Consider the following 14,821-nt stretch of genomic DNA (forward strand, 5'->3'; position numbering starts at 1 on the left):
TTAATTATCTGGTTTTTGTTCTCTTGTTATTTCTGCTTTCTTGTGTCTATCTCTACTCTCACACTTGACTGAGAGCAAACTGAGTCCAGGGACTGTGCCTCACACTTTTTTGCATCCCCTGTGATTTCAGGCACTGTGTAGGGCATGTAACAGGTGCTCAGTAAGAATGCCTTAAATTATTAGATCAATCATGATTCCCTTCTTCGCACTAAATCTCTGCAATGTTTTGTGTTTGAAATGGGTTTGCCATTTCTAGAGCTCTCTCATCTCTCTTATCTCAGTTGATCTTATCTTTAAGGACTTGGTAAAGTAGGCATGGGTTATGATACTCATTCTTGAGAGATGAGGAGATTGAGTTTCAAAGAGGATTGTAATAGTAACACTGCTTGTCAGTGCTGTCCCTTGAACCAGAATCTATAATGTGATCTATTCTGTGCCATTACACCCCTCCAACGGGAACTTGAGAACAACAACAATCTCACAATATAATAAAGCGCTTACTCAATGCAAAATGTTCTGTATGGAGAAAAAAATCACAAAGCAATAGCAGGCAAGATATATCCTGTTTCTCATAGAATAAGAATTTGAATATCTTGTACTAGATGAAATTCTGGCTATTTTGCTTCTGTAATTGTGCATGGATTCTAATGATGGCACAAAAAGTAGGAGGAAATTGACTTACTACTTATGGAGGATGTGTTGGTTTCCACTGTCAGGTTGACAATATTTTCATTAAATTCACCCTAGCAATTAGCTGGGACTCTGTACAGTATTATAAATAATTACCAAGCTCTCTTTCTTGTTATTTGTTAGTTTCTTACCAAGCTGTTCTCCTAAATGTTGGCCTCTCTCGGTTGAGATGACTCGCTCATCTTCCATGTCACATTTGTTCCCAACCAGGATAACCTGGGCATTATCCCAAGAGTATGTTTTGATTTGAGTTGACCTAAAAGAAAAAGAACAGGCAAAAAATGATTACAGGAAAGCACAACAACATAAAATGAAGGAGAAGAAATATATCCCACAGATGACGATAATACCAAAAACTGAAGCCCAAATGCCTGACATTTAGAATTAATTATTTCAGTGCAATTTTATCCTTCAGATATTCATCAGGGATTGCATGAGTCAAAAATCAAGGGAGCAATGGTGTTGTATTAAGAATTCTTTGGTATTTGGTGAGATTAATATTACTACTGCTTGTTCCTTTCCCCTGTCTACCTCCACCTTATGTAGTACCTTTATAGTTGGAGTGGCCAGCCATCCCGATTTGCCCAAGATGTTCCCAGTTTTAGAAATAAAAATCTCACATCCTGAGAAGCCCCTCAGTTCCAGGAAACCCAAGATGGTTGGTCACTCTACGGCCCATTACACAAAAACATCATTTTCCCTTGTTACAATAACAACTTAAAGAGCTAAGGCAATTGGGAGCCAGGAAATCTGGGGATAATGATAGTTTTTTAAAACAAATCATAAGAACTAATATACTCATGCTTTACATTTTTAAGAGAAAAATGCCAAGTTGATTCATATCAGAATTTAAAATATAATGGGCTGATGGTTTAAGTTACTATAAACAGGATATGCAAAATTCCAAATAAGATTCCAGTATGGATCATGATGCACATAACCAACTTTTGATTTTGAAACTTAGATAATATTACAATAGTTAATATTTGCAGGTATTGTCCTCAACTCCTGATATATGTTACATTAATCAAATCCTTAGAATCAAGGGGGATATTATTATCATTCCTAATTTAAAATTGAGGAAAATGAGGCATAGAGAGGTTAAATAATTTGCCCAAGATACCTCAGCCAGTAAAGTGGCAGATCTGGAAATGAAACGTGGGTTGCAGAGCTATCAAACCCGTACTCTTAAACGTGTGTCCACGCTACTCTTGAAAAGTTTGAGAAGGGAAGTTCTCCGGCATTTGTTGCCATCTCAGAGCAGAGGCTGAAAGGAAGCCATGTTCTTAATCCTCCCTTTATATTGGCCATGTTCTTATTGGAGAACAATCTAAGATAGGTGGGAAAAACATCGCTCAGTGGGTGATCAGGAGAGAGATACTGAGATTTGTACAGTGTTGAAAAGAGAATCTTGGGAATGTTCTTACTAGCAATTTCCAAGTCCTTCAGGATTATTAAATAGAAAATAGTGACGAGCTGTTCTCAACTTGAAGAGAGAATAAAAGCAAATAGCTTTAAACTGCAGCAGGAGAGCTTTCAATGAGATGTGATCACTGTTTCTCCCTCTTGAGAAGAAAGGAAAGAGCTAAGATGCAGTTAGACTCCTAGGGTTTTATTTTAGAGTATTCAACCAAACCAAGTACAAGTTTTCAAATAAGATTAAAATATCTGGTGAAATATACTCTTGGTTCCACGTGAACATCTCAGAGGCACATCATATTTTATTAGAAAAATCTGAGGATATGACCTTTCTAACTCCAACACCTAAGTTAATAATATATTTTGCTACCAACAGTGAGATTCAGCATGTATCCATAAACTGGGAAAATAAAGGCAGATGTTCAAAACTCTATACTTTTCCCTCTCCTCATTTTATGTTTGGGGTACGCGAAAAATGATGAATTCATAGTGAATTAAGGTGTAAAAAATATCCTCCAGATGGATAGGTACACCTTAAATCTCAAGTGCTAACACAGTTTTACAAAGAAATTCCAAAGGTTCTTTTAAAGGAACTCAAATCTAAATGGATTTCCCTAGGCATTTTTTTTTTTTATTACCTCTCTGCTCCTGTAGGTCTTATAAGCCAAAGCATGGCCTATGCCTGGAAAGGCGCTATGTTAACGCAGAAAGTTCTTATCCTGGCACACAGCTAGAAACCAAATATCCAGCAAAAAGGTAGTGAGACAGAAGTCATAAGAGTGTCATAGTTGTGTCAGGAAGGGGTTGGGGCTAGGATGTAAATGACACGGCTTCCTGAGTTTACCGAAGACGATGCTTGCTTGGGGAAATTTAGCACTCCTCTGACTTCGGCAAACTCATCCTACTGCACCCCTGACAACATATACTTAAGCCAGGGTGTGCATTTATGAAGGTAAAGAAGAAACAACCCAGCTAGCCGATTTGTGCTCTTTAACCAAGTTAATGGAATGCCTGTTTCTGCCATTTAACTTGTCTGAGTATCTCAGCTCTGCTGACTTGATAACCCATGGAGTCTTAGGCTACTGTGATAGATTATACATTTATGCATACACAACATTCCCTGTTTCCTAACAATTTGTAAAAATACATGGAAAGAACATATATATGTATATACCTACATATATATATAGAGAGAGATAGATAGATGTAGAGAAAGAGAGAGAGAGAGAGAGGGAGAGAGGGAGAGAGGGAGAGAGGGAGGGAGGGAGGGAGGGAGGGAGCGAGCCATGACTATATCAGAACCACTCCCTTCCCTTTGTTATTATATCAGACGTATTTTAATGTATCCTCTTCAATGTCCTAAATTGCCAAGGAAATCGTGTAAAGTGAATATTGTCTGTCATTACCAGGGAATTATAAAGAATCATTATCTTGAAAGTTTAAAGAGCCAACAGAGACTATTTCTCTTTTTAATCAAATAGGAATTGTGGTCTGGAGCATTTGTGATGAGGTAATCAAAAGATTAATTTGCCAACAGAGTTGGTTAACCTCACGTTTGGAATTAGGGCTGCAAATACTCAATGTTTGGTTTTGACTACTTTGGATTTCTTGATGATGTCCACCATCAACACAGAGCAGCTTTAGGCAAAGTCCAATCACCAGCTAGAGGGGGTCAGAACCATGCTGGTTGATTCATGAATTACCATATTTCATAGACTCTAAGATGCCATAAATTATAAGTTAAAAATTATTTTACAAGTGGCCAAGAACAAAAAGAAGCAGCCAATGAAACAATGATACAATGCTTTAACAATAGTCCTGCTAGATGCACTTCGTCACATCAGATTTTTGTTGCTTTGAAATTTCTTTCATGTATTCTGAGGGATTTAGCAATTTTTCCTGTCTTCAGTTACTTTGCTTAGTACATGATAGATAATCATTCCAGGACTATCTCAATAACAAAAGTCAACATACCCATCTACTTGTGGATATCTTCCTTTCTTAAGTCCTGCAGAGCACTAGGTTGTTGGTTTGCAAGAAAATATGAAATGATGGTATTACTCCAAAATGAGCATTCACATCACTAATATAAAATTTATAACCCCTTCTGCATACACAATAACTTTATACCCCCATACCCAAAATTCCACCACTCAATTGAGGTAATGACAATACAAGTAGCTATGACCAAGTTAGTGCAAGTACAGGCAATGAAATCCATCTTTGATACTGCTGCCTAGCAATTATAATAAGCCATTAATCATACAACACAGCCCAATTTCAGAGATGTAAAGATACTAAAAATTATGCATCTTAGATTATTTAAAATGCTATTGTTTTCTTTGAATTTCTTTTATGTATGAAGACCTAGGTTGCAATGAGAGCTCACATTATTCTCTTAACTCAGGAAAACTTGTAGAGGAAGTATAAGCGCCATGAATTGAGCAAGACTCAGAGGTGTGCATATTTTATCTAGACTGTGATATGGATTAAGGTCAGAAGAATGTTGGGATGGTAGTCCAATTCCCACACCTTTCAACTCAGAATCCAAGACAATTTATTCAGCCAACTTAAAAGAAAGCTCGAATACGAAGTGAGTGTGAGGAAGTCATTCTGCACCCTTAGCCTCAGTATCTTCATCTGTAAAACAAGGCTACCACATTTTGTACTTACTCTCTGGGGCTGCTGTAGGACAAATGTGGTTTCAAACATCTCTTTACAAATAGAACACATTATTAGCCACAGCTTAGGCAGCCAGCTGTTCCTCCTCCCAAATCCAGCTAAACTCGTCCTTTCTAATTCCTATATTTTAAACAATAATTGAAATGTTTTTCATTAAAGAATCTCAAATTTTGCCTGCAGTTCATATGTCAAGGCTGAGGTCCTACGAGTAAATTTCTAACTGGGAGCGAACAGCCTTTCTCTGGCATGTCTATTAGGAATATGACACGTTTGTTGAATATATTTTCCTTTCATATGGCATTTCTGTGTATTTACTTTTTTTGGTCATTTACTATATTTTCGTGAAATTTCTTATTTGGGGGATAGGTTTTTAATCACCTCATTCGGGACTGTCTTGTTTCTCTGTTGGTTAAAGAGACACATTTAAAGAAAGTGGCTGTTACCAAATAATATACATGTGAAAAGATGATTTATTTCTGAATCACTGCGAAAGATCCTTTGGGATTTACTGTTAATCTCAACAAGATTAATGGAATCAGAAGCAATATGCTGGTCACCATGGTTACTTTACAAATGGCAATTCACTCAGACGTTACCAGTACCAGATCATAGTTATTAAAAAATCTGTTATTTGTCATTTAGCTAAAAACAAAAACTAAACCAAAACAATCCTTCCTCTCTCTCTATATATATTTATATTTTACATATATTTTATATATAAATAAATATTATATATTTTCTATATAAACATATATACAGAGAGAGGGTTTTTGTTGTTTTTATTTTATATCATGAGACGGAGATGAAAAGAGTTTTTCATATTTCACTTAAAAATATCTGAACTCTGTACAGAATAAAATAAGTTGGAGAGCTGTAAACAAACAGACAAATTCCTACAATATCTTTATTCCTTTTCTCCTGTTGTGGGTATATCAATAACTTCCTATGAGTTCAAAATATTCTCATAGAAAATGGACTCGTGCTAGTCACAATGTTCTGAAAAACAGTCCACCAAATGTACCCCAATGACCCAAAAAAGCAATTGTCTCCTAGGGTCCGATTTGGGCGGTACATGAGAAATATGAGGTATCAGAGAGGATGTGACTTGCTCTTCCTTACCGAGTGAAGCTCAGACAGATCTTAACAGTAGTTCTGTTCTTAATTCTAGAATCTCCTATTTCTCCAGAGGGTCCATTTCCCTTATTCTCTTCAACATTCAGGAGCCTCAGCTTTACAGCATCTCAGTCAACTTCAAATTTGTAAGGATGTTTGCCAACCTGCGACTGCTCATCACATAGGATTGGCCCTTCTGTTACTTTTTCACTAATTTAATCATTTATTTATTTGATTTTTTCTCAACTCTTACAGAGCTTTTAAAAATTACTCCAACTCAAAACAATTAAATCAGAACCTCTAGGGACTTCATCATAGGAATTAAAAAAATGTCTCCAGGTTATTTGTATGTGCGACCAGGGCTGCACACCCCTGGGACTCTCTCCCCACATTTTTCTATTTTAGTTTTTAAATAATCTTTCTCTATTTCCCATCTAACGTCCAAAGTGTTTGCAGGTGGTTTACAAAGATACATGCAAATAAAGAAATTTTAAGATGAGAGAGTAGAAGCAAGGGAACAAAAACAGGACCATAATAACCCCAGTGGTTTACATGCGTTGTGAGTGCTAATAGGTGCCTTCAGGAAGTTGAGGAGCTAGACTTTTTCTAGATACATTAACTCATTTAATAAAAAAGTTAAAAAAGGAAACTTTAAAAAAGTATCCTCAAATAACTGGTCCTCAATATTTGATATCTTTTATTATTTAAGTAAATAGGTTTACCGATTTTGTTAAAATTGCTATAATCTCATTAAAAATCCTAATAATAGCAAAAACTAAAGCAAAAGATAAAAAATTATCAGAAATCTCACTACCCCAAGATAAGCACTACTAAAATGTTGGTGAAATCCTATACTAGATTGTGTTACCACTTCACTGAGTCATCACCTCCTTCCCAGTAGGTGGATTATATTTCCCTGCTCTACTGGCTTTGGACTGAGCCAAGTGACTTGCTTTGGCCAATGGAATATGGTAAGATTTGATGTGAGCCACTGGTGAGCAATAGCCATCAGAGGCATTGTGATTTTCCATCAGCCCTCTTCTGTTCTGTTCTTTTTTTTTTTTTTTTTTAAGATTAGCCCTGAGCTAACATCTGCTACCAATCTTCCTCTTGTTGCTGAGGAAGACTGGCCCTGAGCTAACATCCGTGCCCATCTTCCTCTACTTTATATGTGGGACGCCTGCCACAGCATGGCTTGACAAGCAGTGAGTAGGTCCACACCCGGGATGCGAACCAGGGAACCCTGGGCCACCGAAGTGTAACATGCAAACCCAACCACTGCACCACTGGGCCAGCCCCAGCCCTCTTCTGTTCTTGCTCTGCATCATGGGAAGGACATGTTGTAGGACATGTTGCTGGCAGAGTTCTTCCACGGCCTTTTGTATCCTGATGATGTCCATGGTAGAGGAAGGCAAGTGTTGGCCCCTCAACAGCCTGCAAAGGCCATCTGTTGACCAGCTATTCCTTCCAGTCTGGAGGAGTCACATTTTCCTTTCTGCTCTGACACCAATAGTCAGGATAAGGATATCTCAGAGAGTAACTTAGCTCCTTGACATCGTGGAATAGTTGCTTTGGAGGGTCCTAGTCTGACTCCTTCATTTTGTAGATGACAAAGCTGAGACTCAAGATGTGGAGTGACTTAATGGAGATGACGTAACTACATAGTGGCCAATGTGGATCCACATCCCAAGGCTCCCCATGCCTGTTCTTCCCCAGGGAAATCACTGCATCTGCTTCCAGGGAAAAGAAGTGACTACATTTTACTGAACATGGAACTTGGGAAGAAATTCATATGCTGAATATTTGATTATCTTTACAAGATAAATAATATGTTTCCTAGGGAAACCAAAATGTCCCAAGTTTTCATACATACAGAGTGTCATTAGGCTGTGTGTGGGAATGAGCAGAACTGGACGTGCATGAAGGATCTGTTTGATGTGCCTCTCTGCAGTAAGTCTGTTGGTTGCCGAGAGCCAATATTGAGCATTTATTCCAAGAACTCAAGAAGCAGTCGTTTGATCAGTGGGGTCCTGGAACCACCGTGGACCACATCAGATTCTGCATTTTTAGTCTAAATTCAATCTTAGGCCTGTTTCCATCATGCCTCTCCTATAACTTCTGATCTCATTTTGATCTCACAAAATTTCAAGTTCTGTTTTTTAAAACCATATGTGTGGTAGGAACAATTGGACATCTGTCTTCTTCTATGCAAGAAGGAAAAACAACAACAACCAAGTGGAGCAAGTGTCACCCTCTGAACAACAAAGAGAGAGCCCCCTTCAGTGGGTCCTAGGCTCAAGAATGCCTGGGTTATTCTTCCACAATGGGGAAGGCCAAAGTCATGTTAACCGAAATATCTTTTTCTCAAACCAGACAAGACTGTGTTGTCCCTGGGGGAATTCATGGTCTTTGACAAGACATCTTGCTTCTTAGGTTATGGCAAGCAATCAGGCTTGCTGAAGGCAAAGCTGAACTTAGAATCTAACATCTGCTCTCCCCTCACTTATATACCAGAACCTTCCCCTTCCCCTCCGTAGCCCCAGTGACTGAGCAGAGGAGAAGCTCCATTCACATTTGGCCAAAGCCTGAACACTGACATTTACAACACATTAAGATAGGAAGAGGAGGAGGAAACTCCCTCCTCCTGTGGGGAAGGTGGGGTTTCCAAGGAGGAGTGGGGCCACAAGTTTGTGGGACTTTGAAAGTCGGAGCTACAGGAAAAGGAGAAATGGGTATTAAGAGCAGATAAAGATAGGAAAAGGAGAAATGTCCCCGTAGCTCTTTTGAAGCCTAGGACTGTGAAGCCTCCTCTCCAGGCAGGAAAATAAAACTGGATATAGTTATATCCTCTATTCCTCTAACACCAGCCCACTCTTTTGAGATCCAACTGTCAGGAAAAATTGTGAAAGACTTTGAAGCGGGCAAGCAAGATTGCTGGGAGTCCTGCCTAGCATAATTTTCCAGATCATCTCTGCTTTTCATCATCTTTGAGCTATTTTACAGCTCTAACTCTATAGATGGTAGAAGATGAATAATCTTATAAATGAGTTCTTGCCAATAGAAAATAGAAATGCAAGTGAATTCATCTGGCAGAATGCAATTGATTATAGCCCTATGGATATTAACTTATTTTACAACTATTTGTAAATTCCTTTCAGCATTCCTGATTGCCTCTATGTGTGCTCATTGAATATGTCCCTGAAACTGTGGCAACAATGTGCTGTTTCCACTACTAGTTGCTGAATTAAATAAAATCTCTGATGTGTTTATTCCATACTTGGGTGAAAGTTGTGATTGTATCTTATTTTAAAAAGAAATCAACCATAATAACTTCAGTTAACAGCTGATGGAAGGAAGGCCAGTATTTGGAATGACTAAGCAACCTGTACTCGAGAAAGGGAAGTAACCACGGTGACCACAGCAGACACCCAATCTTCCTGATAGGTTATTAGGTGCAATGACCACAGGAATCAGCACAGGTAGACGCCCACGGAAGGGCAGCAGTGACAAACACTCCCAGTCACAAGAGTCAGACTGAATGCCTTCAATGCCCCCTAAAGTTAGCAAGGAACACCCTCAGAAACAGGGAAGGCCCTGGCCCTTGCTAACCCACATATGGAGTTACTCTGGTAGGCGTCAGTGTGGTATAATAAAAAATATATAGTAATAATACATATAATGTGTAAGCATAAAACAATAAATAAATAATAATAAAACAGTAGCTTCATTTATTAAACTCTTACTTTGTCTCAGGTAATACGCTAAGGGTTTTACATTTATTGTTACGTCTTTTAATTCCTGCAAGACTATAAGGTAGATACTATTGTTTTTCCCATTTTGCAGATGAAGCAACTGTAAAATGAAAACTTATTGAGGGTAAGTTACCTGAAACACTCAGCTAACATAATGCAGTTGAAATGGAAACCTTTCCATTGGAGTGTAGCAGTTCAAAGTACTGGGTTCTAGTTTTTATACCTAATTCAGACACCAAAATTATTCTCTCAGCTTCCTTGAATCTCTGCCTCTTCTTTAAGAGAGGAGAACAAAGCCTACTAATATTTTTATCAGATTTTCCTGAGGATCAATGAGAAAATGCCCTTGAAAGAGTTTTAAAAACCACAGAGTGCTATATGAACGGAGGGTATTATTATTACTGGCAAACTGATATCATTAATTATCCACATGGCATTGATGCATTATCTTAAAATCATTCTCTAAACAATCCTCATTGTGATTTTCTTTGCTGTTTTGTAACCTCTAATTAGCAAAGGTTAAAGTGGGAGAAAAACAAAAACAAAAAGAAAGTACTAACCGATTCTATTTCAGCCTCACAAACGCTTCGTCAGGAGTTATGCAAGGAGCTGGGGGCACAGCAATAAAGATGTGGCCTCTGCTCTCAGGAAGCTGGGTCTGGCTTCCCGCTGTGGTCTTGCAATTACACTCAAATCAGCAGGTGTTTATTAAATAACTACCATGCAAAAGACACTAGTGTCTATACCACAGGGTGCTGCTTTTCAAACCTTAGCAGGCATCAGAATCACCTGGAAGGTTTGCTAAACCTTCTGAGTTCCACCCCTAGGTGTTCTGATTTAGGAGGTCTGAGATGGGCCCGAGACTCTGCCTTTCTAACAAGCGCCCAGGTGATGCTGATGCTGCTGGTTTTCGGACCACGCTTTCAGTAGCACTGTAATGAGGGATAGAAATAAGTAGGATTTGTCGCCTGTCCTCAGGCTGCTACATTCACTAGAGAGAAAAAGTCTGGTTTGAAAAGTTAATGGTAAAATGGGCAGGGTAAGTGGGGGCCCTTGCGGTCGGAAGCTTGTGGCTATTGTTCCAGCAGCATGGGGGGTGATGGAATGGGGCAGGGATGAGGAGCAGAGACTGGACCTCTGGGAAGTAGAGGGAGTGTGGCAGGTCCAGGATAGGGGCCAGCACGTTGGGCTTTCATAAGGGTGATCATGGGTCTTTAAGTATTCATGAGTCTAAGATTTAATCTTCATGTCAGAGAAATGCATAGATGAAGTGGAGGATCATGATGCTAGAATGGGGTTTGGGTCTCTGGGCCGAAGAGCTGGAGGAGGCTTTCCGAGGGAGGCCAAGGAGCTAAGGTTGGTTGGGGGCACCATGTCTGGCAATGGTGGTGGGAATGTGTAGGGCAGTGGAGGGAGGATGGTCTGGGGATTTGCCCCTAAGCCCACCATCAGTGGTTTATTTTTGTGAGTTCAGCTCAGACTGCCCTCCTGTACAGTGAGAGAAAAGAGGGTTTTGTAGGTAAGGGGCCGCCCACATAGCTTTGCGTCTTGGGGAAAGGGGAGGGGAGTGAGGAGGAAAGAAAATGATAAGCATGGAGGCAAAGAAAGAACATCTTCAGGGTCAAGCAATGGATTTAATTGGGAGCTGTTGTCCCTTCACTCGGCCTTGGGTTCTGGCAAAACAGATTTGGAAAAGCCAGGAACTGTCTGCTTCTTTCCACACCACATTTGCCTTTTTAACCCTCCCATTCAATGTTGCTGTAACGTTGTTCTATTGTTTGCCACAAAAATCACTGTAAAATCACCTCTCTTTCTCTCTCACCCTTAAAATGACAGTGTTTTTCAGATGAACCAGAGCAAAGAGGTTTCATCATTGTAGAGAACTCTGACCTCAGAAAACTGGAAAATACGAAAAGGCTGAGCTCCACAGTGGCCATTCGCTCCAGGTTGCAGAGAGTAATTGCTATTCAGTGTTTCAGATCCCACGTCAAACAGCGCATGGTGTAAGGGGTCCTGCTGCAGGCTGTGCACACAACCTGCGGCTCTTTTGCAGATCCCCTTTGTAGTGCAATGGAGAAGTGGTTCACTGAAGCCGTGCTCAGCTCAGACGCTCCGATTAAGTCTGGGTCTCATCGTCCTCTGTATAATCAGAATGATCTATGTTCCCACGATATTCCTTGGAGGCACATGAGGCCATGATGGCACCATTTTAGTGCCAGTGAATTCTAGAAGTTCAGCATTCAAACAAGTGAGGAGAGCAAGCTACCCTTGATATGTGAGAGCAATACATCAGCTCAAAGAAGATGCATCTCCTTCTAAGATGCATGTTTACATACATTCTTGAAATACACATCTGCCATTCTATTCCTGCTTTAGAAGAAATTGGCCAGTATCACCATGCTTCTTAAGAAGATCATATTAACTAGTAATCTCAAATCAAAACATCTCAAAGTAAAACAAAATAACAAATTAACCCTAAGAAAATACAGGCATACACACAAAGCACCCAGGCACCCAGAGGACTTTTGTATCAATCGAAGCACGGTTTCTTGACTGGTACTTTCTAGATGTGTCAGTCATTTGTCTATTTGTTCTCCTATATTTTTTGTGCCCTTTCCATGCTGCGCTCTGTATGGCAGAGGCTGACCCTTGCGCTGCATGTTTCCCAGGCTGCCCTCGCTCATGGACTTCAGGAACATCACCTTAAACCGGAGCAGTTGTTAATCTCTGAGTTGTCTCCGTGCCCCTAGTTATCTGAGATTAGATTCTCTCTATTGAACAACCTGGCCAAGGTCTGTTTTCTGGGCTGGATCCTTACTGATACACTAGGTTAACATTTGAATAGGTTTTCGTTCAGGAAATAAAACAGGACACTATTTTGTAGCTCAAAAATCTAGGCTGCTTTATTTCACCAACTATTATGGAGGCTTCATTGCCCCGAAGCAATTTGAAATGAAAGAAAAGTAAATAATAAAGTTAATGTAACTAAATTTTCTCCTATCATGATTTATCAACTCCAGACAAATTAAGCTAAACGGATATATGTTGTCAGCTGTGAGAACACTGAAGGCTACGTACTAGGTTTTAGTTACTCTGGAGTGGGCACTATCCAATAAAATAAATGAAAAAAGAAGAGAAAAATAAAATTATCTATAAGGGGAAATGAACAATAGCAAATGTAGAAAAATACAGGCTATGTTAAGCAAAAGCAATTTCGTCAAAATTCTAAAACCCTAGTGTTTACTGAACTATTTGAAATAACTTTAGCTAGCTTCAGGCACAACAAACGAATTGTAAAATGATGAAGCATGATACAGCACTTGCTGAGAATTTGACATCCTGGTGCACGGAGGAAAGTGGCAGAAAGAGTACATATTCTTGCCTGACTCCAAAGGAGAAAACCAAGAGCTCAAAGATGAAATTAAAGACAAGGAAATTGGATCTTTGTCTCAGGAAATAAAAACTAACATTTTCAATCAGATTATTGAAGTATTCTTCCCCTCTTCTCTCATGTCTTAGGTTGATCTGGTAAGTAAACCCACGTGGCCAATCTTAGGCTGATAGGTAGCTAGACTAAGCGGCCCAAAAGTTCTTTTCAGTTTTTCATTTCTTTGACTTGTAACACAAGTAATTTATAATGAGATCAATAATAGAATTACTTTGAAGAGATGCTACTCATATTTAATTTGTATTTGATTCAGACTTAAACCTAATCATTTTTCAAAACCGTTTGTTCACTGAATTATTTTCTTCTACATGGTGGATACCCTTTCTATTTGTTCACTGTGGTATGCTTTTATTTGGAACCTTATGATATTTAAAAACACGTCTAGCCATAACCACAGGGGGTACTATAATCTCCCTTAGTGTTAGCAACAGAATTAACTCTCCTGCTCTCTGGATTAAGCATTGCAGCAACTGGGTTCATAAAAATTTTTATTTATGGAGCAAACACCTGCAGTGCCGTCTTTAATTCCATGTCCCATATTTGGGGGTCCTGGCTTTCCTCTACACACTATGCACTTGCTTTACTATGAAAAGATAATGTTACTAGCTTCTCTAGCAAAAGACATTCCAGCATAAGGAACAGTAAGGGCGAAAGTCCAGCAAAGTGAAAGTATGTGATGTGCCCAGGGAATGTTAATACTCAGCGTAGTGGGAACACTGTGCATGAATGGAAGAGAATACGCTTTTGAGTTTGAAATACTTTATTTTAACTCAAAATTGTTTCTTTTCAGATAAAAATAGAAGGACATCTCTTGAGAACTATGGCTCTTTCACAAGAAAAGGTACTTTTGACTTCAAAACACTACTAAAGAATTTGTGCCTGAGGCCTCCTTGGAAGCAGACTTTTGATAAAAGAAAAAGTAGTTTCTAGTTTTGAAAGCTTTTTTTCAGAAAAAATTGTAGTAGAAACACATATTTTTATTTTTTTATTGAAATAATATTAGTTTATAACACTATAAATTTCAGGTGTACATCATTATATTTCAATTTCTGTGTAGACTACATCACATTCATCACCAAAAGACTAATTATCATCCATCACTGTACACATGCCCTTTTACTCTTTTTGCCCTCCAACCTCCTCCTTTCCCCTCTGGTAACCACCAATCTAATCTCTATATCTATGTGTTTGTTTGTTGTTTTTATCTTCCGCTTATGAGTGAAATCATATGGTATTTGGCTTTCTCCATCAGATTGTTTCATTGTAGCATTATTCACAATAGCCAAGACTTGGAAACAACCCAAGTGCCCATCAATAGATGAATGGATAAAGAAGATGTGTGGTGTATATACATATATACACACGTATATATTTTTTACAAATTTTACATATATATTTACATATATATTACATATGTATGTAAATATATATACATATATATTTACAATAGAATATCACTCAGCCATAAAAAAAGATGAAACACAAATTTAAAAATTAGAAATTTATGATTCTTGAATCTTTGCATTTTTCAAAGCTACCATTGGTAGGGATAAGCAATATAAGAATTCCAGACACTATAGGAAACTCCCCAAATTCATATTTGTCCCAAAGTGAATTTGAAACTTGAAAATGAATATTGGTTTATGGCTGTGAGCTCTCTGGGAGGAGAGAGATAACCATCAGTCAGAAAGGTCCTATTTTCCACCTGTAGAGACCA

At 38.7% G+C, this 14,821-nt stretch overlaps 1 protein-coding gene across 2 annotated transcripts in view; it reads right to left on the reverse strand.

Annotated features, from left to right (window-relative positions):
- The window catches only part of RAB3C (RAB3C, member RAS oncogene family), a 261,295-nt gene that overhangs the window by 47,345 nt on the left and 199,129 nt on the right, over positions 1–14,821 (reverse strand). For both annotated transcript variants that reach the window (XM_014860388.3, XM_014860387.3), the window contains exon 4: positions 822–946. In XM_014860388.3, the coding sequence (XP_014715874.1) occupies positions 822–946 (125 nt within the window). The remainder of the gene's footprint in view (positions 1–821; positions 947–14,821) is intronic.

The sequence above is a fragment of the Equus asinus genome, chromosome 10 (assembly GCF_041296235.1).
Source record: "Equus asinus isolate D_3611 breed Donkey chromosome 10, EquAss-T2T_v2, whole genome shotgun sequence".
NCBI classification, from domain to species: domain Eukaryota; kingdom Metazoa; phylum Chordata; class Mammalia; order Perissodactyla; family Equidae; genus Equus; species Equus asinus.